Here is a 27,164-nt window from a genome sequence, read left to right on the forward strand (position 1 = left end):
GACTAACCAGAAATAAGGCTCAAATCCTGGCTTTCAATGTGCCTCCTGCCCCACACATGGAAATATGAATGTATCTAGCAAAGCACAGATAATATTTATGTGCTCTTATCTTCCAGAAACTCCGTTTGAGCTGCACCAGGTACAGGAACAGGCCAAGGGGCCACAGACAGTATGTATGAGCAATACAGACCCAACGTTTTCCTCTCCAGCCCAAGTGGAAGAAGTTGTTTGGACTGACTAGTGACACAACTAGAGGCACCACAGTGTTTGTATTCAGCCCATTTGGTACAGGCCCCCTCTTGCAGTTTGTAGATTGACTTCTCTTCTCTCACAAATGAAACATTTGCAGTTCTTAATATCGTATAATAGGGATAAAACCTAACACAATCACAGCTCTCTATTAGCCATACAATGAGGCTGTCATTTTATTGTGGCTTGGAAGAATAAATAAAAAGATGCTCAGGCTCCAGCTACGAAAGTGAAAATTCCTTTAAATTTCACTGGTTAGTGTCATGGGTGACCTGCCTATCTGCATTTGTGTAGGGGAGCTCCACTCTCCCGAGGACCCAAAGGAGAGACCATGCTAACTTAGGGCATGCTTCCTCCTCCCTTCCCACCTACCCATGCAGAAGTGAAACACTTTTGGCTTTTTGTTTACAGTTTACCATTCAAGAGCTACTGGATACTGAATTACACTGAGTTAAGTGCCCAAGATTTTGCAGATAAATAATTACCGTCAAAATCATTAATAGGACAGAGCCTACAGGGTGTGTATGTGTAGACCAATACACAAAAAAAGAGCGTGAAATTCTCATTTTGTACAGTGAGCTGCTTTTACCAGCTATGGATCTCAAAGTCTGGGTGCTGTTCTCACATCCAGTACAAGATGAGATCAGAACAGTGAAGCATCATGTGCAATTCGCCCCTGCAAACCTCAGACCTGGGTGCCAGCAGACAGCTCAGCTCAAGCCACTACACATGGGTCCCCCAGGAGCACCCAGCACAGGGGTCCAGAGGATGTGCTGGTGCCCAGTCCTTGGGCTGGTCACAGGGGGATATTTCCCAAGAGAACTCCAAGGTTTGCTTTTCAAGCTTGTTGCAATCCCAAATCCTGAGAACCTTCCCTAATTATGCCACTGAGGAGAGCAGGCATGTGGTTACTGCGAGATAATCGCTCCCCAGGGCTGAGTGGATCTAATTCCTCGGAGGTGTGATTTCCCAATAAAGCACACGCACCCCCGAACTCGTCTCACCGCTGCTATTAACATTCCTTAATGTGCGGCAAAGGGTGACGTGCCTCTCTGAGCTGGAAAGAAGATGTAATTGCCTGTTTCAGACTACTTTGTGGTTACAAACGAAATGGGAATTGCTTTGATATGGCGTGGTATTTCATTGCTCTAATACAGCAAACTGGGTGACCTCTCTTTTTTTCTTTTTTTTTTTATTTATTTATCTTATTTCTACTCCTGTCTGATTACTACTCCTCCTGTCAGCAAACAAGATCTCCGTGAAGGGTGTCTAACTTATTCTTCGCCCTAAGCTGGTTCTGCAGTTCGCAGGTAAACTTCCTTTTTTTTAACGTGTTTCTTCCCAAGCAAAATTTTGCCTAAACGCAGAATACAGAACAGCACTTCGTTGCTGGCCATTCCCGGGGTGTGCATGGGCACCGGCCCCGTCCTGCTGCAAAACTCAGTAGCTGATCAACACCTCCCTGAGGCTGATTTTCCTTGACAGACACGTGTCCCACCTGGGTTATTCCCTTCTGCAAAGCGTTACATGTTTGGGAATGTACTGACATCACCGCTTGGCCATTTTGAGCATTTCTCAAGCAGTTACCTTCTGAGCGGCAGCTGCCGAGGTGATTTACAAGCGCAAATACTCCAGGGTGCTCCTAAACCTCTTGAGTACTCGGAACAGCGGTTCTCAGCCTCGGTCAGAGGATGCCCTATGTTTTCACGAAGAAAGAATCCATAGACCATCTTAGTATTAACCCAAATGTTTCACTCCCTGGCTACATTTGAATTAACTAACTGTATCTTTCTCAACCTTGGTTGTTCATTTTTTGCATGAGTTAGGGCATACTGGGTTGGGAGCCCTTTTTGTAGCCATTTCACGGATTCATTGTGCTGCTTTGCAAAACTATAAAAAAACCCTTTACTTTCTCTCTAAACTTCTCTTCTTCCAGGCTGGAACCCCCCACCGTTAATCCACATTTTATATTAAGGGCACCACACGAGTCACAAATTCCATTGGAAATGACATATCAGGGTGCTTTTAGCTTGTAACCGCCTGGATGAAGGGTGGGTTAACGCTTCGCAGCCCACGGGCAGTCACTGTGTTACTCCCAGGGGAAAATCAAGCCGTATTAGCATCTCTTCCCTCTTCTGCATCTCCGCTGAGAATGAGGATTTTAAACTCCCGGCCTCCACGCGGGCCCTGGTGCTGCTGGGGGCTGCAAGCATGGTCCCCGCTCTCCACAGAGCATCATCCCTCTCCTCCTTTAATCCTAGTTATAGACACGGCATTTTAGGGAAAAAATGGAGGTGGAGGTTTTAAGGAGCATCACTTAAAAGGAGAGTAGATGCAGGATTTCAAAAGGGCTCAGTATTGGCCTAACTGGCTCTTCTTAATTAAAAAAAGACCTATTGAAAACTCTGAGAAATATCCCATATGGAAGAATTAAGAGCAGAAGGATGCTAGGGGAACTGCTGCATGGCACTACGAGGGAAGGAAGACTCTCGCTGGCTTGGCTGCCCAGGGCAATTGCTGTTGTATATAAATATCTCCCATGGAGTGCAATGCATTTGATGAACTCCCACGCTGAAGGTGCAGAGAAATAGTCATGCTTGGTGGATCGCAAAAACGCATCCACCAAGATAAAGAAGGGTGAAAGATAAAGAAGGGTGAAAGATAAAGAAGGGTATATGTGTGCGTATGTACAGGCAAGAGAGGGGAACGCTTCTCACCGGCGAGACTCAGCTGAGTTAGTGTTCCATGTGAAACACGTGTGTTCCCCTTCACGAGACTCAGAAATTAGTTTCCGGTAATTTAAACTTCAAAGCTTACCTGTGTTGAGGTTGCTTGATAAGATAAGGGGAGATTACAATAAAGTACGCAAGGGTTGATAACAAAAGCAGAGCTTAGAAAAAACAGCCCGAGAAAAAAAGAGACAGGAGTAAGGACAAGAGAAGGGAGGAAAAATCTGCAAAGTATGTGCAGTAAAACCTTTAGTGAAATGACATTGTTGCCAAAATTTTTTTTGCCAAGCTGATTTATGACATGCAGCTGCTTTTCTCTAACAGTGCATCTCTGGCTACTTCTCGAATTTTTAACTGTGTTTAAATGTCTGCAAAATATGAAGCTTATCTATTGTGCAGTGCAATAGGTATGTGTGTGCATAGCCCACAGGAGTTTTGTGAGAGTCTGGTTTCAAAGAAAGGACTATGTCCTAAAGCCAAGGATGCTTCTATTTCAGTTTTCCTACCTTTTAATATGAACTGTGAGGATAAGTATATGGTGAAGCAAAGCGATCGCATAATTTAATCTTTGAACTTCATCATCCCATTCCTTCAGCACTTACTGTTTTTCTCTGGGTTTGATCCAACTTTCCTTCTACTCAGCGAAAGGTCTCCCACTGAGTTCAAGATGAGCTGGATCAAGGAGGACAGAGCCAGTTCATGAACTGGGATCCATACTCAAATTTAAAGGCCAGTAAAGTCATGGGAAAAGCTCCTCGTTGACTTCAGTGGAGTGTGGAGCAGATGCAGATTAAAGTCAATAACTAAATGAGCAGTCTATGACAGTAAACACCCCCTTCTTGTCCATGCCTGGATGTGAGGGACAGAAGATACAACCTCTGGTTTCAGTATTTAGTTTAAATACGTCCATGACATCTTCCACAGCTCTTGCTAATATCAAGGCGGATATTGCAGGATTAAGCAAGAGTAGGAGTAGAAGGGTCTTAAATTAATATTGGAATTTCAACTCTATCCAAAGTACACTGTGTGTCTGACACATTCAGGACTGAGATCTTGGATAAAAAAAGAATACACAAGCCACCTTCTTGTGTTTTATTCCAGGTCCCTCGAGTTCCCTCCTTAGCACTCTCCAGCAGGCTGCTATTACCAAATGCCTGAGTAAATTCCAATAAAGTTGAGTGAAGATCTTCATTTTATCACAAATATTGGTAAGAATGAATCCTGTGTAGGTTTTTTTTTCTGGGCACCATTTTCAATGCAGCTCACAGGCAATGACTGTATTGACAGAAATGCTCAACAGCAATATGAATGTCAAGAAAGTATTACAGAATTATTTACAGACAGTCAGACTACTTTCTGACTGAATCAGCTTATTGGTTCAAACAGGTAGAAGGGGAAAACAAAGGAAAAAAAATAAAGTGGGTTTATTGCTCGCCTACAGGAATACCTGCAAAATGACCCAAAGGTGCAAAGCAGGATTAAATTTGCCATTCCATTCTTCTACACACATATAGATCTTTTTAGTCACATCTTTAGCTTCACCCTTTGATTTCCAGCATCGCATACACTGGTGCCATACCATCACATCAATCCCATTCTTTAAATTAGGGATTTCACCTATATAACGACTGTGCAGTCTGAGAGCGGGAGAGGGACTGCCCTGGGAATCTCGGGGCATTGCCACCTCCTGCTCCCACCGCCCAGCTCTGGTCCAACTCCACTAACAGGGAGCAGAGGACAGAGCAGCGCCAACATTGAAAACCAAAAAAAAAAAATAAAAGCCCTGCCGTAAAGTCCTATAAAAATTAAACACTCAGTTGGTTTTAACCTTTTACACCCCGAGGGGAGAATAAGAGAACAAGCCGTACCTGGCAGATACCAGTCTCTCGGCTCAGTGCTGTTGGAAAGCACTGAAAAACCTGTACAGACTAGACTAGACTAAAGCAGGCTCAGCCAGGGTTGGAAAACAGGCTTTCCAAAAGCTCTGCACCAGCGCAGGTTGCTCCATAGCTTGCCGGAAGGGACGAGGGAGCAATGGAGCGAGTCAGTCTCTAAGGAAGCGCAATCAGTACAACGTTCATCGTCACTAAAAACCCAGGTCATCCCCACTAAAGACTCTTTATTGGCTTCACACCTGTGAAGCCAAGTCTTTTAGGCCATATTTCCAGATACACCTTTTCCTCCCCCAACATACAGTAAGTCTTTACGCCACATCCTAAATCCGATTGCTTGTGTAGCAGGCCGGTAAGCACCATGGCCAAACAGCAGATCTGTTTTTGATATGACCTTAATAGTTAAATCCCGCCATTAGGTACAGGCACACAGCTCCTGGGGACATAGCAAGACTTCCCTTCATCTTGCAGTGCTGGTTTTCCTAATGATTAATGTTCAGTTCTGTAAGTTTAATGAAGACATCGTTTCCACTTATCTACAGGTCAGATGGCAATTGCAAAACAACTTACTTGTTAGACGGCTGCGGATTCCCAGCTGATACGTCTGCCTATTTATGCACAATGTGCATTTCCAAACAGATGACCATATTCAATTATATGCTTCTGCCTTATTATTTCATGAGTTTTAATGGTTTTCCGTTCCTTTGTTATTAGAAAGAAGAAATAGTCACTCATGCTAATGATGTGCTGTAGCTGTGTTTTACATCTGCATCTCTAAAGTTACTGGAAATTCTTTCTAAAGGCATATCAAAGAGCAACTGCCTGAAATTGTTGATTTTTATCACGAAAATGAAGACGAGAAAACAGATTGAGGCTTTTTTCCAAAGACAGTGAGATTTTTTGACTTTTTGACCTATTCTCAGAGATCCAGCAAAAACTTTTCACACACGAGCCTCGCGCTCAGCTGACTTCACTCCTGCACAAAGTCCCTTTGTACCAGTTACTCCTAACTCCAACTCTGAAAACTAATCTGTTCCACAACCTCCAGGCAAACACGCGCACTCCACGTGGGTACCACCTTGGAGGGATGGGAAAACCTAACCCGGGTTGCCAGAGAGCAGACGCAGTCCGCTTCCAAACCAGAGCGGGTGGCTCCAACTTGGCAAAACCCATTCGAGCTGGGAGGGAAGAAGGAAAGGCACAAAGACACACGGAGCTGCTTTGTGGGAGTTTAAAGTCTGTCTCTGAGCCGCAACTCATTGATCCGCAATTAGACAGGCAGCCCCATGGCATTAGCGATTCAGCTTCTCCTCCAGGGACATTGAGGGTGGGGACATTAAGGTTTGAAATGAAATCCAGCAAGAAAGGTCTGCAGGAGAATTTTCTTCCTTCTTTATAAATGCAACTACTCCTGCAACATTATTTAACTAAAAATAACCAAGTCAGTTCCAGCTCAAAATGTGATCAGCCCATAAATAGTTAGTTAAACTCCTTCCAGGCACATCACGTACTTGATTTCCATTTGCAACACGTACTAAAGCTGTGCTTATGCATTAGTAATGCCTACGAATGGTAGACGGTAAATTTTCCATCTTAAACATACAAAACACTCCTTACTGAGCAAAGGGACATGACTGTGCTTTTCTACACTGGCTATCTTTGCTGCCCAAACACTGCAAGAGCAACCACTATTTTTGCAGAGGAGATATTTTAACATCTGAATTGCAGATTTCAAATAGGAACGTGCTCTCAAACAAAAACAAGTGTGCGAGGAATTTATGGGGACCTTTTATTTCCAAAACTGTTCAAATGAAGTTTCGTTTTCATTAAGCTTATCGACTGTGTGTGTTTGGAGTGGCAGGGGAAGCTCTAGAGCTTTTCATTTCACTTCCCTTTATTTTTTTTTTTTATGTCCCTCCAAGTCCTAACCCTGGGTTACAAATTCGGAGCCCACTTTGATGGATCATACTTTGACTGCCATGACGTTAAGTTAAACAACAGTCTCGTTCCACGCTATAATTACTGCAAACAATTTCATCGTCTGAGGTGTGCTTTGGAGGGTTATGTATTAGCTGATGCTGCTTCTGTCACTGTTCATCACATGAATATTCTCTTTACCTGCTGTGTCTGTGTGTGCCTGAAAGAACCGTGTCATTTTTAATGGCATAATTTCCTGGGATGAACTGAAAAGCAGCACAGCATGGTCTGCATTATTTATATGCTGAGCCCTACAAACAGCAAGGAAAATACTGTAGATTTCCTGGAAATAAATATATTAATTATACAGAAGCCTTGTGCATAATCGACTATGCCACTGAAAGAATTTAATTACTACCTCAAAAGTGTCTTCATCTTGCTAGATTTGTAACAAAAAGAAGAGTGTCAAGACATGTTTTGATTCCTTACCCACCCAAAATATCCCACGTTGATAAATCTAGAAACATGCCCTACTGCTGCTAATCAGTAGAAAATTCTTAGCATTTTTACAGCATGAAATAAATTGTAGAGCGAGCCAATTGGGAATACTAATGACAGAAGCCATAAAATATTTTGTAACATCAATTACGACTAAAGGAAAAGGACTTGCACCATAGATCAGCAGAATATTTTGCAACCGTGCTTCATTTAAGACTATGATTCCTGAACATGATTTGGGAGTTGATTTGCCAAGAAGGATGTTCAGGAATATGTAATTGGCAGCTATGCAATTGTGGTGCTCCTGCAATTCAGCTGTAGCAGCAGAATTAGCTTAGAAGGGGAGATGCAGGGCTATTGAACCTGCCTGACAAAACTCCAGACTCTAGCGGAGTTTCCCAAATCATACTGGAACCAATAATAAATAACCTGATTTTGGATAAAGCCTTAAAATGGTATGTTAGGTTCAGTCCAGATCTAAAAAGTGATCTGAGAATGAAGAAAATCCTCTTTTTAAAGCTCAGATTTGGTTTTACGCGTTCCTTGTTGTTATGCACAGACTACCTCCCTGACCACACTCAATAGTCAGATTCCAGGGAGATGACTTTCTGCCTTCTGACGTGCAGGATTTATCAGAGGCGGCCACTATTTTCTGCTTTACACGCTATCATATGCAGTAAAATTAATTTCAAGTCATCACTGTAATTTTACCAGCTTGTTTTTAAAAACCTGCTTGTGAGGGTCTTTCCATCCAGATGGAATTGCCATTTTAAAAATAGAGAGTATAACCAGAGGAATAAATTGAAAGAGGGGCTGTGGCAAGGAGAAAAGTTACAGGGGAAAAAAAGCAACAGCTAGGCTTAAATTTCCTTCCCTCTTCCCCATCATACAAAACTTGTCTCCTTGCCCCAAAATAAACAAATCAGTGGATTCTGAAACAACGTATTTGAAAAAGCCTGTTTTCATCCTGATGCAGAATACATTTCCAATAACTATACACTACGGGAGAATAATTTCCCACCCAGATGCAGCTCGTACCTGCTGCAGCTCCACACTCAAGACGGGCAATATTTGGTCACAAGGTGGTTAAATTAAATCTCTCCTCAACACCGAGAAGCTATCCATATTCAGCCTACAATGTTCCAGCCAAATAATGCTTTGCTAATGATGTCTGCAGTTAGATGACAAATCAGGCTATTTAAATTGCTTCAGCACATACATCCTTTACAGGCAGGGTATCCAGGTAACCATTCTAGCACGGCTTCGAGGTGGGAGGGAGAAAGCAATAGCTAATTTCTTCAGCTAGGTGGAAAATTAATCCTGAAGAGATTTGTCTGGTTTGTTATGGTCAATTTGAAGAAAAACAATTTAAAAATAATTATTTGAAAATGTATTTTAAAATGTGTAGTTATGCAAGAAAGGACAAAATAATTGTCCTTCAAAAATACAATAATGGCTAGGTTTATTTCTGAAAATAATTAAAAAATATTTTAAAGCCCCCACTAGAAGGTTTTCTGTACTTTAATACAAGTTAGCATCAAAATACTTCAAACGACATGAAAAATATCAGTTCAGACTTTCAGGTGCTGCCACCAATCACCTTTTTGTAAGTTTAATGCTAAGTAAAATATCAAATAATCAATTGTCTTTTTTTCTTCCTCCCTAGAACAAGCTCAATAATAATTTAAAAACCCAGATAAGGAAATGTTATTGCTGACCAGCATTAGACGCTATTATGGCTCCACTTGAGAGACGCCTTCTAACGTCCTCGCGAGCCTTTGGCAAGGTTTGGCTACCTGGGTGATGTTGGTTTGGGTGGAGATGGGGGACACGGCGCCTTTTTCCTGCCCTGCCCTGGGCTGAGGCTTGCTCAGGGTTTCAGAAGGGGTTTCTCCGGCGAGGAGCCGCGCGGAGAGGCAGGAGATGGGACAGGCTCCCCATCTCCACTGTGGTCTCCAGTTTGGGGACCTCGAATTTCTCCTTTTCTGTGATTCCTCCCTCGGGCATCCTGAATGTTTTCAGTCAGGGGAAGGGGATTCCTCCAGCTGATTCACAAACAGAAATGCTGAGGTAAGACGAGAGGCCAGATCTGGCTCCCTCTGAAACCCAGGAGAGTCCTTCCACCGTGCCTGAGAGCCCCAGACCCCTGAAGATCAACGTGACCCCTCTTACAGTCCACCCAGGGGGTGAAGGAGGGGAAAAAAGCCTTCTGCTCTGCCTGCAAACCTGCCCCGGGCAGGAGACATGCTGCTCTCCTCCACCCTTCAGGCAAGGAGGACGCCTGGGTCCGTCCCCGCACCAGTCCAAGGGACAGCCACAGCATTCAACTCACGAAGGAGGCCATGAAGCTGATCTGGGGGCTGGAGCACCTCTGCTATGAGGACAGGCTGAGAGAGTTGGGGTTGTTCAGTTGGGGAGAAGAGAAGGCTCCAGGGAGATCTGATTGCGGCCTACCAGTACCTGAAGGGGCCTACAGGAGAGATGGTGAGGGACTGTTTATCAGGGAGTGTAGTGACAGGACAAGGAGTAGTGATTTTAAACTGAAAGAGGGCAGATTTACATTAGATATTAGGAAGAAATTCTTTACTGTGAGGGAGGTGAGGCACTGGCACAGGTTGCCCAAAGAGGTTGTGGAGGCCCCATCCCTGGCAGTGTTCAAGGCCAGGTTGGATGGGGCTTTGGGCAACCTGGTCTGGTGGAGGGTGTCCCTGCCCATGGCAGGGGGTGGAACTGGATGGGCTGTGAGGTCCCTTCCAACCCAAACTGTTCTGTGATTCTGTGTGACCCCACACAGGACAGAGGGGTGGGACAGGGATGGGACCATCACAGCCTGCACCGTCCCTGGGGCAGCGACACACGCTCCTTGATACCTGCCAGCTATAAAGGCATTTGCCTTTGCCAAGGCAATGGGAATATTCACACTCTGGTGGTGCTTCTCTTGCGACACAGACCATTTTCAAGTATTCACCAGATCTATTAAACAGGAAAATACAAACAACTTCTGATATTCCTTTCCTTGAAAACTATTTTGGAAAATATGACTCATTTACTTCTCTTCTAAACAGGAGAAGTAATATTTTCCAGCACTCCCTGAGGATGCATTTAACCAGAAGCTAAGCCAGATGTAGAAACGTCTGCAGAGGTTTTCGTTCCTTTCATAAAAAAAAGAGGAAAAAAAAAAGAGGAAAAAAAAAAAGAGAAGAAAACTGTAAAGCAAGAGTCAAGGTATTATTGGGTTTTAAAGCACTGCTGGCCTTTTGATTACCCTTAAAATCAGATCAGATCACAGAGAAAACACAGCATATGACCAGCTGGAGAAGGTCACATTGCAAAAGAATGCAGGTGGTCTCATTTTTTAACGGTTAACGTAATAGAAGCACAAATCTTTCAGCCACCAAAGAGGCTCTCCTGGTTTGGCAATTGCCACGTATAATATCTGATGAACTCCTGTGTCTCACTGCTCAAGGATAAAATCCCAGCAGGCAGGGGCTGAAGGAACAGCTACACAGTCAGAGGGAAAAAATCTTGTATTATTACAGCAGCCACTTATTTTATTCGCCAGAATTAAAACCTCTTCACAGATAAAAGTGGGGATTTTTTTTTCATCCCACAAAGCAATTTTAGATTTCTATAGAATCATTCAAAAGCAATTAAAATCCTGCTCTTGTTGATGGATTTGTATTCCTTGCTTGCAGTGATGTCAGGCTTTGAAATTCAGGGCTGTTGAGTGCAATTCTTTGGGGCTTTGGAGTCACTGCCGAGTGCCAGAAAATACCTTCCCTAAGTTCACAGATATTAAATATCTTTGGTAACACCAAAATAGTTTCAAGGCCTGTAGCTATTAAAATCTAGAAGATATTGCAATAAAGAATTGGCGCAATATCAGGCAATTCAATACACTGCAATTTCACCCTTTTAGGGAGTGAATTTTTAGGGCAAGGGGGAGAAGAGAGAATCCAATAATCTAATAACAGTACAGTTAGATAAGAGGGACCAGGGAGCTTTTCCAAACTGTCCTACTGCATCGAAAGTGATAGACTTACATTGCCAGGGAAAAAAAAAAAAAAGAACAAAATCCTTCACAAACAAGCAAGTAAACAACTCAAACCCAGTATCTACACAAAAATGATTCACAGCCCTCATCCATTTAAAGGTCTGTGTTATTTAAACCAGAAAGTGAGCCTCCAATACCAGTGTTTGTTTTGGCTTCGTTTTATATAACAAAGGAAATTGTTGTTAAAAATGTAATTCAGATGTCAGCAACATGAAGCCGTTCCCAATTGCAAAGAAGCAAAATGGCAGGATTAATACTGCTGGGTCTGAAATTGCATGGGAGAGACGAATCCTGATCTACGACACTGAATGAAAGGAACGAGTCATGCCAAACATAATGGAGTTTAGGCATCTCCTGCAATGTCGGTACCACTCTGATCCCTGAGAAGGTCCTTCTCCTGCCAAAGGATGCAGCACATAATAGCAAAAGCACAGGGTCAACAATATTGGACACAAAACCTTGCCAAAACATCAGCAAAACACTGATCAGTGATTATGACTATTGGCTTATCAGCATCACTGATGTCTCATCGAGATTGGCGTCACCCCAAGAATCTGGTGTTTGTGGATAAACAGGACAATTTCTTTTCTTAAGACACATTTAGTCTACAGAATTGCTGCATTGTTGCTCCTTGAAAGGCAAATGCAGACAAAGTTAAATAAAACTATAATCATGGTGCTGTCTGACATGCAAGATTGTTAGAGGCCGCCAGGCAGAACGGGCAGAAGATAGGGGCTGGCTCAAAAGGATTAGAGCAAAATAAAGTCTCCAAGGACACCAGCAAAGCCCAGCTGAAGTCAGAATTTGTCCCTTCTGCTGCTGTTCTGGTGCAGCTCGTCACTTTAGCATGGCTTGGGCTATGGAGTACAGAGGAGAGGTTGTCACGCTGGGGCTAAACTGGAGAAGCAAGAATGGTTTTCTGTCCTAAATTTGGGCTGAAACCTTGAGTAGCATGGCCAGCCTAAAAGGAGGTATGTGACCATCCAGACGCTGAACCAGCGTTGTGTTACAGGCGGATCCTGTACCCTTCACGGAATCACATCCTATGCGGCAGGGAACAAGGGGAGGCTGAAAGGCAACAACTGTTCTTTTTTTTTCACGTTTCTCTTCCTCTGAACTCAGAGTAATAGACACAAATAGTCTCGCTGCTGCAAATCGTCTGTTTGAACTGTGGCTGTCAGGAAATGAAGGTGGCTGAAGGGGGGGCTATAAAAGGTTGTTCATTAGTCCTGCCTTCTTTACGAGCTTCTTCGGTCCCAAAGACAGATGGGTTTGGGACTGCAGCAGAACAGGGGACTCGTGTGTTCAAAGAAATGACGGGCTCCAGGCCTGCAAGGAATTCCTCCCCCTGTCCCTTCAGACTATGGGGTTAATTAATAACAGTTAATTAATGATGTGTCAATCATTATGAAGTGCACGCCTGTGTGAGAAAAGCTGCCCCTCGGGCTGATAAGCATTAAGGCCTTCCCTGGAGTTATGTTTTAAGGAAAACCCTTGTGACAATTTCTGTGAAGTCTCGAAGAGGACGCTTTAATCCTTTTATCTCAGGATTCAGTTCTGGCAAGAGCCAGCCTCTCACAGGGAACCACCTCGCAGGGGTAGTTAAAAAAAGAATTGCTGTGCTGTTGCCTTGAAGGTGAGTCTCTGGAGGACACAGGACAGTGCCGGGTGCTGGCTGTCCCCAACAAAATGGAGAACTTCGGCTGAAAGCATCTCAGAAACTACCTTGTCCTCGGTGATGGAGTAGCAGGAACCAGGGGGAGAATGTGGGGGTATCATCTCTGCTGCTCAACACCCCGTGCCCAAACCAGAAACCCACTGCCGTGCCCGCTCTTCCCATCGTAACTGCAGGAGAGACAGGCGTTTGGACATGAGCACCGAGGAGCTCTGCTCTCACTCCCCTCTGCCAGATGAACATCCCAGGCTCTTGGCTGCCGGGACATTCATGCCCATCTGCTTGCATGGCACAGTGCCCGCACACAAGTTGTCAGACAATTTCACGGGTGCCAAAAGAGCCTGGATTTGAATAGGTGGCCTGGATATGCTGCAAAACCCATCCCTTCTGCACGGCCTCGCCGACTGCTAACAGAGCAGGACCCGGCTGCGCTCACATCGCCCGGAGCTGTGGACTCGCTCCGGGTTGGCACTGCCCTGCCGTACCGCGGCACGAAAGCGGAGGCTTTGCCGCGGCTCCAGGTGAAGCATTAGTGCCCCGAGTGCTGCAGAAGCACATAAAAAGCAGCTTCTGTACCAAAATACCCTGTGCACGCCAAGATAACTTCAAGGCGCTGTGATACAATCGGCAGCACAAAAGCCCAACTCTCCGAAGCAAAGGCACTGGAGGAGCAGGAACCCTCACGGCTCGCCATGTCAGTGCCAAGTAGGTCAGGCAGAGCAAAAAAGGGCATGTTTTGGGCTAAATCCCAGCTCTTGTACCTGGGGTTAGGAGGCTGCAAAAAAAGATGGGAGCTCGCTCTGGGAATAAGAAAACTAGGCAGGCAATGGGGAAAGCAGGCTCTGCCCTCCTCGGGCACCCGGTTTTGCTGGTGTCAGAGCCCTGAGATGTCAGGCTGGCCGTCGCTGTGGATGGGGGGAGACACGGAGGCTCGTGGTGGCGCTGGGTCCATGCCGAAGGGGACAGCCACTGCCCCCACCTTGCCCAGGGCTAGCACGAGCCCCCGTCGCTGCACCCCATCCTTCTCGATCTTACGGAGAAAAAGAGGATTTTGCTTTAAGCTGCCTCTGCCATTGTCAGCCCCAGGAGGCAGAGCTGGCGCTGGAACCACGGCATCGCTCTCCTCCTCCTGGCTGAGGCTCACGCAGGGCCCTGACACAAAACCTGGGCTTGCAACATGAAAGGCTGAAAAACCTCTGGGTTTTAGGCCCCGGGAATCAGATTTTCTGCTTAATAAACCCCTAAAGAATCAGATGCAAAAGAGGTTTGTCTGAAAATTTTGGCCAGATTATCATATCACAGTGATTCGAACAGGCACAAAATACAGGGAAACACAAATACGCTGGGTTAAAATTCTCTTCTTGTGTGTCATGAGAATCAAACAAAATACAAGTCAGTCATACTGAAAACAAAAGGAAATAATAATAATCATTGCTAGATTTCCCAGTAAATCTACAGATTAATTTAACACCTTCATTTCTTTTGCTGCTTCATGCCAGCTTATCAAAGCAGTTCAAAATCCATACACAGACTGTGTGTATCTGCAGTCTGCGTGCAATATTTCTGCTCTTACAGGTCTCCATGCATGGCCATGGTGTTACTTGTCCTCTGGCTGGGTGACTACCCCTGCATGAAGAATTGGGACCACCGATTAGCAAGGTTTACAAAAGAAGCTTGAAGTGCTAACAGGATCAGTTGGATGCTGCTGCTGAGAACAGTATCTGGCTTATGTGCTGGCTTGGGGTATTTTATTATCCATAGCGCATAATCCATCACTTTAAATTGCTTCTATTTACAACAGTTTTGCTGTCCCCCCCTACTCTCCAGCTCCCACACATTTGCAGATGCTATTTACTCTGGGTTTCTGCTACTTCTTCACATGCAAATGAGTCTTTCAGGCTTTCTCACTTTTATTTACCCACATGCAGAACATTACAGCAGGGTGGAAAATTGTAAGTTAACAGGAAAAGTACTAATACTACTGAACCAGATATTGGGGGGGGGGAGTCAGAAATGTCCAGCGTGTCCTAAAGCTGTGTTATTAACAGCTATTACGGCTATTTTAAACACACTTTTTTTGTTTGTTTACAGCAGTGAGTCACCAATAGCACCATGCCAAGGGCGTAATTTGGACGTGCGCTGTGTGCTCTCTCAGTTTTGCCAAAACCTTCCTGTCTCGACCTGCAAGACACTGTTACTTTGGTCGTGAGTCCCTCCCGAATGCCACCCAGCTCTCGCATCCTTGCTGACCACAGCACAGTGACCTCCGGCAAAGCTGGACATGGGTCCTCAGCCACTAAACACGCTCTTTTGTCAGAGCCATTTCACTGCTGCTTATCTCCTGCCCCTCCTGACAGCCAGCAGCCCGAACTCAAGAAACCTGTAGAAATGTTGAGGGCTTTAACGAGCTGGACGTTAGAAAAGCAAACAAACGTCAAGTCAAACAAATCTTGGCCCAAGTGGCCAAATCCCCATTCGTATCCTCCGAAGCAATGGGGATCCCCAGAGCTATCCCTGCATGAGATAAGGACCAGGGGCAGAGGGGGAGCAATTGAGCTCCATAAAACATCCAAAAATAACTCCTCCCAAGGGGGGGAACGAGCACGGTGTAACTCGTCGCCAGGATAAAGCTGTGTGTGCTGCTCCAGAGGGAGAACAGCTTCAGCCTGTGGTTTACGCCACAACTCTTGCACAAATCATTTTCCCCTCCCTGAATTTCAGTCTCTCGAGCCTGGTTTAAGGATTATAAATTGTAGAGAAATGGAGACAAATTCCCATGAAATATTTCAGGGTAGCGGTATCTGCATATCCCACTGCAAACATTTTGGACACATTTTTTTCCTTAGATTTACTAAGGACATCTTACCTCACTGCTACACCAACGAGTCCCCTGTGTGCCAAGCCCTGTTACTTAGCAGTAAATTACAGGTTATGCATTTCATGCCAGCTCTTCCCTCGATAACGTTTGCTGCTTTTCTGCACTGCCAATACAGGGTAAGAAATAAGAAACTGAGGAGCTGAAAGTGGGTCTCTAATTAAAAGGCAAAGCCACAGGATTGCATTTCTGGGTATGTAGAAAATTAAAATGAAGAAGTAGCTTGATGAAAATCAGAGACTGAAGATGTGTCCTTCCTAATACACTATGGCAACATGGAAAAAAAAAGTTAGCTGCTGCAACAACTGGCTTTTAAAGAAAAAATAAACACCAGCATATCTTTGATCCCGAAGACTAATTAGCAAGATTCTATAAGCACTTAGATAGAAGGTGGCTAATCAAGCTGAGACACTTGACTACTGTAAAGTATGACTGCCCACTCAGCTCTCCTTAAGGCGGCGATAAGGGGCAGGTACAGTCAGTACCGGTGGCCATTTGTGTCTGCGTAAGACAAGAGCAAAAATAGATATTGAGCATCGTGTTATCATCTGCTGGAGAAACCCCAACAAACGAGTTGAAGAAAAATGCAAGGATTGAATTATTTGTGCGAAAAGCCTCAGTCACAGAGACCATGGGGCTGCTGTTTCTGTAAGCTGCGGAGTGAAGTCTTCTCCTGCCAGGAGCTGGAGATGCCACGGGGAAGTCAGGGGAGAGGGATCTGGGGGAGAATTCGCCAGCAGCGGCTTTCCTGTGCCGGGAAGCAGGATGGGGCTGAACCCCCGGACAAGGTGATACCCAGCAAAACAGCCCTGGCGTGCTGGAGGAAGGTCTGCTCCCTCCCACCGCTGGGACTCGTATTGTCCCAGACTGGCTCAGAGCAGCTCCTGCCCAGCACCGGGAGGAATAACCCAGCGCAGCTCGGCTTGGGACAGCACAACAGAGCTGATGCCAAAAGAGAGGGAGAGAAGTTTGTTCTCCCCTTCTGACTGCCAGCATGGTGAAACGCTGCTGTCACGGGTCCCTGCAGATCCTAATCTAAATGGACAACCTTTGAGCTACCTGGACTTTGCAGACTTTGACTCTGGGGTCATTTCATAAACATGCTTTCAGAATTTGAGAACGAATTTCTCCTGGGCTGGATGGGATTGATCAATATTTCAGGCAGCAGTTGCTGAACTGTGGCAAGGGGAAATGCAGTGTGCAGTGACAGACAGAAGACTGGTTTTCACTGCTGTCCAGGGCCATCAGTCAGCTTCAATCCTGATCCAACTGTCCTTGAAGTCACCGCAAATTTTCCTATCTGCATAAATGAGATTCGGACCAGACGCGCTGCTGAGTCCTAAACCTCAATTTGTATTGAAATACTGAAGAGGTCTGATCTGATGAACAGGATTAGTTATAAAAAACAGTTCATGCATAATATACAAAAAGTTAAAGAACTAAAATAATACACAGCAACCTCTACTTATTTAGGACCACATTCAGATCTCATGTACTTTAAATATCAAGTGATATAATTCATCCAGTTTACTCCAGATTTATTCCTGATGTAAGCACAATCAAATCTGCCTGTCAGTCTCACTCAGGTAAACATTTCAGCAGGGATTTGGGAGGTAAAGGATTTGAATGCCCTCAAAAAGTCCAAAATGTCCTGGCTGAGGTCCACAGAATATCTGATTACGGATTGTTATGTCCAGCAACAAAGCAAGCATTTCTTCTTCGCCATGTAACGAGACAGCACTTCTTGCAATTTTAAAATACACCTATATAAACTGAATACTGGGATTACTAACTTCAACCATTCCAACCAGTTTATTCAACCTTAGGTCTCCAGTAACACACCTTGCGCAGAACCAGCGCTCTCCAGTGACCGGTACAGTAACACGGCTTGAGGCCAGTGACAAAACATAGCGGCTGGGTTTGTACTTTGACCAGGGACTGCTCGGCCGGGTTTCGCGCGGCACATTCCAGCGTGCCGAAGTGTTAATCCTGAAAGGCTTCTAGCATAGCAGCTACTGTATGCATATCTCACTTCTCTAGCTGCTCAGAGAAAACATTGCAATTTGATTTAATTGCTATGTTGACTTATAACAGTATGTTTATACTGGATGCCTGCCAGCTGAAATGCAACAGGTTTGCAAAATGTATTTCCTCAAAACAGCATGATATGCAATGTAATAAGGAAAGCAATCTTCCGGCGGCCCCGATTCTGAAGTTCATTTTAACTCCTCTGACTTGGAAGCAATGCTACCAATTCGGAAGAATTACACCAGCCTAATTGATATGATAATCAGGCCCGGGGGCTGCATTTTGCAGGTACAACAGTCACGCTGCAGCTTCGGAAAGGGAATATAACTATAGGAAATTAAAGCGATTAACAGTTGTTTGTATTACAGCGATTGTTTGGCCTATTTAATATCCCTATCAAAAGATGCATTATTTGTTGAGAAATCCTAAAAGAAAATCAAAGGGAAACTTAAAGAACATTGCTAATCCTTTGTTGCCGTGACGTTTAAAAGCCAGTAAAAAGCTGTGCTTTGCCAATCGAAACAAAAATATTATCTTCCCCATGACCTTGGCTGCTAGATTTCAGCCCAGCTAACAGTGCCCCTGTCTTTGAGCCAAAAAATATGCTATAGGAATGTTACAGAAGCAGAGAGGTGAGTGTGCTAGTTTTATTTCTGTAGAGCACTAGCTTTGCACTAGACCGTGACCACCAGTTTATTTTGTGGCTGGCACTGGGATGGGTCGTGTCTCTGAGGGCTGCAGGAACCAGGAGATGCTCCCAGTGGGTAGTGTGATTTCTGCAGCAGTGAGCTTCAGGAGGGATGGCAAGGCAAAAAAGGACAAAAAAAAAAATTGGTCTGCAGTGTTTGATCAGTTAATGCATGGGATTTCATGAGACAATCGCCTGTGATTCAAGGAGATGACCCCCGAAGTCTCCTCTGGCCTGATATCACCCTGATGCTAATTGGTTCTACTTTAATAAAGACTTTAACTGTGAACCTCAGCTACTAGAAGAAACAGCCGCGCGGCTCTTACCAATCCTGTACTGTGACTTGTAAAAACACAAGAAAAGAAACAAGATGTTAAAAATATCTGGAAAAATCTAAAGTTGGAACAGAACTGGCTTTTATCTCAGTTTCAGTCAAATGTGAGTTCACTAGATACAGGACTATTTCTTTGAATGGAAAAAATAAACCTCAACGATTTTATAATGAATACCCTTTCTACACATTTCTACGAAGCAGTCTATAAAACTGGGAATGAGAGATGTCATTCTTAAACATATACCACAGGACACTTTTCTCACAACTCCAGTAACAGGGTATCATTTTCTATTCGATCCTGTTTGGCTTTTCCATAAGAACTGTACAAAACTCTCTCAAACTCCTGGCCCCAGTGTACGCAACAGGAATCCTAACACTGACTCTGCTGGAGCAGAATCTCCCCCTTCAAGAATAAAGCCTTGGGAGGAAAAAAAATAGTGTGTTGGTTTTGTTGCTGAGCCAGCTATTTAACTTCACCAGCTAGCAGAAACAAAGGGAAACCAAATAAAACTATAAAGCGCATGTTCGTTCTGGACAAATAAGCCAAAACTCTTTGAAATTTATGGCTCTGCACCATCCCTACCTGATAAGTCATGTAGAAAGCTATGGTTGCAGATATCAGCGATCACGTAAATAAATTTTATTATGCTATACAATACTAGTACAGTTAGACACACTAATCACGGGAGAAGGGGAGGTTGCTATTTTTTTCCTGTCCCATATGGTAATAATTTTGTATGATCGAACTGTTATGAGCTAAATAAAACTACACATTAACTGTAAGATACATTGCAAATACATTAAATCTTCCCTGGAGTTTTAGCAAATATTCGCTTTTTCTATGATGCATTTGGAATTAGCAAAGGAATCTACGCTGGGCCATAGGATTTATAAATAGATTTGGCTTCCTCTGCAATACTTTATGGGCAATTATTTCAGAAATGAAGATGCAGAGCCACGAATAAATAAAATAATTGCAGATGATCAGGCTTTATTTACCGCTATCACATTTCCCTGACTGTTAAGCTTCCCTCCTCTCCTTTGCTCCACTAGCCTGAATTAATGACCAGATGAAGAGTCGTCAATTAATGTCAAACACTGAGCACAAAAGGTATCAAAGAGAGATTCTGGTTTCCCCATTTCCAAATCCTGCCTGGGCCTTTCTGGAGCTGGCTTGCTCCCTGGATAAATTCAATGCAGAATTGGGAGGCTGGGAAAGGGCAGAGCAAGTCAGATGAGTTCTGCAGGGTTTCAAGTGATTTGCCAGGGAGTAGGGTTTGCACTGACTGTCCTGCAGAAGTCACTGCAAAGGTCTGCAGACCTCCCCTTCCACCAGCAGATGCCCAGCCGAGTCAGGGGAGGGTTTGCACGGTCTCCCCTGTCTGCTGCAATCCTGCTCAAGCAGGTGTTAATTCAGTTTGGAAGATGCCGAGTACAGCTGTGTATAGCAAAACCAGCTTTCCAGATAGTTCAAATGCATCAAATCCAGGTAGAGACTGGCCTCATGTCTACATATTACCCTGTCTGTACCTCACGCCATTCAGCTTTCAGTACTTCGGATCCCAGACAGGGTGGGAAATGCTGGATTATCAATTTTCCTTGGGATCAGGCCTGAATTCCTACTGATGCCAACTCTGTTCTCTAAAAAGCAGTGGCTCAGTTCAGTTTTTAACATGGAGGTGCAATTATATTGCTCCCTCCAGTACCAAAGGGATGAACTGAAGCCCCAGTTTTCAATTGCAGCTGGGCACTCAGTGCTATGTAATGGTTGTGTTACCTCGGATGCACGAAGAAGGCTGCTCGTATGACTTCTGCTGTTTTGAAAAGCCATGGAGCTGGTAACAACTGAAACACATAGGAGATGTCCTGACTATCCTCCAAGGGCTTCCTTCAATGAGCTGATCTTAGAAATAGCCACCAGGATGATATTTTATGGTCCTCAAATTAAACTATTTAGAAAAAAATGTCCTTTACACTGCCGGTCCTGATGACCAGAGATGCCTGGCTCTGATCTGTGAGGTCCCTACAGCCTCCTGTCCTGGGAAGGCACACCCAGCTTTGTGAAGCCTGGATCAGAAGGGTACCCTGCAGAAAAGAGGGAGCACCAGAAACAGCCTGGAAGGTGTCCAAGGCCTGAAGAAAGTCCTACAAGAAGTCTCATAGCTTTAAACCCTGATTATTTTTTTTTTTTGTAGTTCTAGGCTGCTTATTTCTGTATAAAGGAATGATGCTGCAAACCTCTTCAAGAACTTCATCAACAACGGTTCATAAGCTGGAGAAAGAGGCCAATGGGACCAGAGGCCAAAGCAGCTAGGAAGATTTATGCTAGCTGAGCATCTGGCTCCCTGTTCACTCTTATGAGAATGAAGACGAATGCTTGCAAACGTCCTTATTCAAAATCACTAATGTGTTCAGCGATGCTCAGCACAAACACAGCAGCATTGCTCCTGGAAGGTGTGGTGCCTGGGAACACAGCTGCTGAATGCTCTAACACTGCTTTTTCCAGTGGTGTATGTGACGCAAAGAGTAGTGAGAAAATAGGGTGCTGCTGCCCTTCAAATCAAGCAAAGGGAATGATTAAGACATCATCATTTTCTGTTATTGTTCTAGCGGATGGTAGTAATTGCTTCTACACAGGAACGTGGCTATATGTCTATTGTCATCCATCATCTTGCCAAGGCAGTGTATAGTACAGTAGAAACAGTACGCTTTTGATTTGACCTCATTAGCATTCCCAGAATTACAATGTCATACCAATGATAAAGATTGAGATTATCTGCATCTGAGCAAATGGAGAAGAAACAAATCACATGCTATGTAAAAAGCCAACAGCGCAACCACGATTCTGCCAAATACTTAAAGGCTGCTCAAACCCGCCTGGTTCCTGATTTCGCACGTGGGACAAGACGCAATTAAGGATTGTGCCTATATGCATCAAACTTGCAGACACAGGGGATGGACCCATGCACTGATGATCTGATGGCCTCAGCATTCGGGGAGAGGAAGGGAAGATGTTGGAGTAGATGCTCTCCGACACCACCTTCCCTCGTGACTTGTCAGTATTATCTGTGCTTCCTCTGACCTCTCCCAGGCAATCAGTGGTCCACTAGAAACATGGAAAAACTTGTGTGCAATTTGGGAAAAATAACACAGAGGCATCTGGCCTTTGCACGAATGCCTTGTGCTGCCTGGACGGGCACAGGATTTCCTTGTGGTTCCCAGGACGAATGCACATAAGGAGGGTTCCTGCTCAAACTTGGATTGAAGGAAAGTGGGATCGATTTTTTGGCCCTTCTGGCAGTCAAATAGGATCAAGTCAAATCTGTACTTGTCTGAGGTCAGTCTATAGCAACATCCATAGTGAAACAGGGAATTTCTCAGTCTCCAGCCAGCAGCGTACCACCTGAGCTGTGCTCCCCGCTACAGCTGTAACACTATGCCAACACATATTCCAAACCACTCGTTCTCGGTTACTTTAGTCTTTTATGGACCATCTTTGAGAAAATTAACTCAAATTCCCTACAGTGGGAACAAAAGAAGGAAATGAATTTATTATTCCAGTGGTACCCTTGACACAGATACTGAGTAGCTTCATTAAACATTCTGCAGCCCCGAGTGTCTTTGCTAAACCCTCTACAATAAGCACGGAGTCATTTTCCTTACTACAACACAAACATACAGGTCAGGATTCAGAACTCATTTACATCTGCTTTGTATCTGAATAACTTCCCTCATGTCAATGGGAGCTGGGCAGGAACAAACCAAGGCTGCACCACCCGACTCCTTCCCTTTCTCTCTAGATTCATTACCTTGCAATACCACTCGCAGATAAACTCATTTTCACAGAGTCAGCATAGCCACAGCCAAATGACTAGTACATCCCTTTAATACAAACAACAATAAATCAACGGATTAAATTATAATTTATCAGACAAATACTATTTAGCTCTTCCCAAAGCTGTTCTGAACCATCTCTCTTGTCTGGTCATATTCCAGGGGAACACTGATAAAGCTCAGACCTGCGGAGGACGTTTACATACGAAAGAAATGCTGAAAACATCCTGTATTTATGAAGGGAGATTTCACAGACTGAATAACATTCCTGAGAAGACTGTAATGTATCTGAAGCCTCCTCAGTATCTCTTCCAAAGACCAGTCTAGTAGTGCAAGGTTTCAACAGCTCCACGTTCAGCAGCAAGCCCAGGGAACCAGACACATTAACCTTGAGAGGTACCACAGCAAACTTTTAACTGCTTTGAAAACGGCAACAGGGTATTCCCCCCACAACTTCACTTTACAACACAGACTTTTTTTTTACTTACTTCATGGGTTTGAACAATGCTTGTCCGTAATTCTGGAACGTCATGATCAGCTTCAGCTGGGTGCCTCCTGATTTCATAGCTGTGGGAAAAAAGCAAAACCGCTTTAAAATCCGACATGTGGATCTACTTACAGTCAGCTTCCTTGACACAAAATCGTCTATCTTTTGCTCTGTATTAGATTCGGCACTGCGGTATCTGAGCAGCGAGCAGGGTAATCCTAACTGGACAACAGATTATTCAGCGGGTGCAGAGCACAGGGGAGGGCTTTGAGCTGCCGACCAGGACTAAAAAGGAACTGTACTCCCTGAGATGTCTTTGTCTTCTTCAATTGACCACTACAGGCTCCATAAGCACCCTAACTGTACAGCATGTATAGGAGCAGATCGTTGGAGTCTTGTTTTCTCCAATTTCAAGCACTTTTGGAGTTCCTTTTAACAACGGACCCACATTGGGAAAGGAGGTGGGGTGCTTTTGAAGGCAACTGTAGCTGGGATGTACAGTCCACTGCGCAGCAGACATCCCCTTAATTAAAAGCATGAGCAGATACTACAGCAATCTCTGATGTCTGCTGCGATTTTAATAATTGTTGCTGAGCAGTAGAGGTATGTAAATTCCTCTCCTCTATGCACAATGGGTATGTATCCAAGCCCAGCCATTAACTTCAAGGGATCTCAAGGTGGCTCGTACAGGAGAGCAGAGCGGGTGGCTGGGAGGGTAGGAGGGGGCCCGCGGAGGCGGCAGGGGCTGGGGTCCGCTCGGCACACCGAGGGCCGTCTTGGCTCAGACAGTAAATGCGCTCACTTCCCAGATGAGAGCTAACGGGTATTTAAGATTGACTTGTAGTCATACCAGTCTGAACCATATGGATGATATCATGTAAACGGCCAGATTATAGTGTTCCCAAAGTCAGACCAAATTTTTTTTAATATAAGAATTCATGAAAATGCATTTTACTTAATGATAAGACTACTTAAAAAAGATAAATACACACTTTGGCAAACCAGCTGGTTTTTTACCATCTCAATCAATCAAAACTGCTCTGAATAAATGAAATGACCTATGCCCTGACTCCTTAATTCACTTCTGTGTTCAGAGAGGCAGACTATGGCAGTCGTGTCTATGTGGATGAGTCAGTCCTTTAAAAGTGCTTCCTACGAACAATCAGCTAATCAATCCCTTTCTTTTCAGTCCTGACAAAACCTGTGTCAACTGGAGAACTACATAAATGTCAAGTTACCCTGCTCTGTAAATTTGGGCTTAGAACTGCCCTTGTTCCACCCATATAGCTTGTACATTTTTTTTTCTCTAACCAATGCCAAGCTGCACATCCTTTTAATTACTCATCTCTGTGTCTTATTACTGATAGGTCATCAGCTCTTTTTCAGCACTTGTAATCTATATCTTTGCAACAAAATGCTATGCAAATCTGGTCAGTGTAATTATACTTCTCCTAGAATAAAATCCCTCCTGCCTTGCTGTTTTGCTGACCCCAGCCTTCTCTTGCATTTCCAGTTTATCCCAAAGGAACAAATAAATAATTAGAAATTAAAGGGCATTAAATAACTTGCACTGAACAGGTAAAGCAGAAGCACGTGGCTTTCACATATTAAACTCCCTCTCTTGGGGAGAACAGGTCAGTTGAGCTGCACCTGAGGGAAGAAGGACCAGTAGGCATTTCCACACCTAGCCCAGAGCCTGAAGGCAATGAAAAGCAGCAATGCCCCAGCCAAAAACCTGCATCTGCTGCCTTAGGACCACCAACGGCCGTGCCCAGGATCACCTTCGCTGCCCAGCTGCCACCGAAGGCACGGGGTTTGCCCAGCTCTTTAAGGTATAAACTGTATTTGCACCCTGTTCACGTGGGCTATCTCCATTTAGGTCAGTAATACCAGCCTCAGTACCAAAGGGCAGAATTGCCTCCTTTCTGTCAGATGTAACTCTCCCCACCTCCACCGACCTCATCATAACTGCTTGCAGACTGCTCACACCAACTGAAGATCAAATGTTTTTTTTCTCTAAAATGGATATGGTTAATGCTTCTTCATTCAATTCTGAGGAGCTCGGGGCTTAGAGGTTGGCTCCGTGTCCTCCATGACACATATATGTCCAAATAGCAAAGATTCTGTAAACCCATCAGAGAAAAGGGAAGGATGGAACCTATTTGGAGGTACAGCTGGGAAGCCAAGCGTTCGGGAAATCACAGCAATGCAAAGAAGAAGAAAAAATTATGTTCCAGCATGCCCTTTTCTAAGCAGAAAGTTTCAGATACACTAAGAGGACTGGTTTCTCAGCAAATTGAAGCCACTCAACAGATAATGATTTTGTTAGCAGCCGAACTCAACAATGAGTGTGTCATCACCAAGCACGGAAATGTATGAAGAAGATTAACAATTCAGAATAATTCTTCCATGAGACACAAAGGCCTGGTTTCCTGTCAGAAGGAATTGAGCTGAAGTAAGACAAAAACATCTCCCTGGTCTTTTTAGATCCATCTTATTGTATTGCCTTAATTGGTTGCAATAGTAGCCCCGACTGAACACAAGTTTTGCTGGCACGTTGTCCCTCCACTGCTGCTAGGAGTAACCTTTGGACTTCCCAAAACCAGAAGGTGACATTGGTGGGCACGGTGTCCCATCGTGCCTTATGGCAGGGCATGCCAGAAGCCACAGGCATCGTGGACAACAACCCATGCAGAGCTCCACGCTGGCTTTCCCCCACATCATCTGGACTCGCGTGCAGATATTCCCACTTTGGCTGCTCGTTCGGTGCCGCAGATGTGCCGGCCAGGCTGGAGGTGATTCAAAGCCACCCTCCAAGTCCAGACTAGAGCCTAACATTGTAATCCCTGCAGAGAGGGAAGCAAATGAACTTAAGGCTGTTCTTTTCAACTCAACAAGACCCTTCATGCACCTCTAAACTAAGCAGACTGGGGAGCAGTCCAGGGTGCCCAAATCTTGGGGGTGACGACACCAGACAAGAGCAGATCTCATTGGAAATGGTTCACTCAGACATCTAGGTCTCGTCCTAACTTAGTGTTACATCTGCGGGCTGGCTTCCCTCCCCTTTTCTGAGTTGTATTCCTTCTGGAACTCCCTGTCCTGCTTAGACATCAGTTAAACACGTCCCTCTGGCCATCATGGCCAACCAGCGGGAGCCCCGTCATCTTCCAGGAGCTTATCCCGAATAAACACCGTTTGCTTCTCTGGAGGTGCCCTTGTCCCTTCGCCCATCAGAATGTTTCAGAAGAATTGATAGTACCCAGAAGCAGCATATACAATTTTCCAGGAAACTGGAGGATGCTGCACCACTGCAGTCTGTCACGTCTACAATCAGCAGGCTTAGGTATTTTTAAAAAGCCCTTGCAACATAAGGCTGTACTGACTCCAAGGGAAACTCTAGTCACACTCTGAATTCACCTTTCTTTTTTAAGGTTTCTGAATATACTGTAACATCACAGGTCATGAACAACTCTGTAAAAGACTTTATAAACCTGCTAGCTCCCAGCAGGTACCTCAAATCAAGTCTCACACAGCTCCTGGACGTACTGGCACAGTGTTAAAAACAATCCCAATACAATCATGACTTTTTATCCTCCGGCAACTCACAGTCTCTCTTTTCCCCCAAAGCAGAAGGAAATGGAAAGCAGTATGAATCTTTCCCACTAACCCAGTGCAAGGCCTTGCTTTTGGGTGTGAACACAAATCTTTCTAATTTTAGGAGTCTTTGCAAAAAATTCCCTGAGATATCTTTTTGCTTGAGTGTCTGTGGGATTAGAGTCTTGTCCAAAGACCAGTGAAATTAGTGAGATTCCTTCTGTTTTTTCTGATAGACTTTGGATCCAGGCTCCAAAAGTCCCTGCTCCATTTACATCCACGAGCCTGTTGTCACGGCCACATGCCATGC

General features: G+C 44.5%; 1 protein-coding gene across 1 annotated transcript in view; it reads right to left on the bottom strand.

Moving 5' to 3' along the window:
* The window catches only part of FAM20C (FAM20C golgi associated secretory pathway kinase), a 60,307-nt gene that overhangs the window by 24,181 nt on the left and 8,962 nt on the right, over positions 1–27,164 (bottom strand). The window contains exon 3 of the mRNA XM_075767156.1: positions 23,262–23,340. Within this exon, the coding sequence (XP_075623271.1) occupies positions 23,262–23,340 (79 nt within the window). The remainder of the gene's footprint in view (positions 1–23,261; positions 23,341–27,164) is intronic.

This window comes from Balearica regulorum, chromosome 15 (assembly GCF_011004875.1).
Source record: "Balearica regulorum gibbericeps isolate bBalReg1 chromosome 15, bBalReg1.pri, whole genome shotgun sequence".
In the NCBI taxonomy this organism is placed as follows: domain Eukaryota; kingdom Metazoa; phylum Chordata; class Aves; order Gruiformes; family Gruidae; genus Balearica; species Balearica regulorum.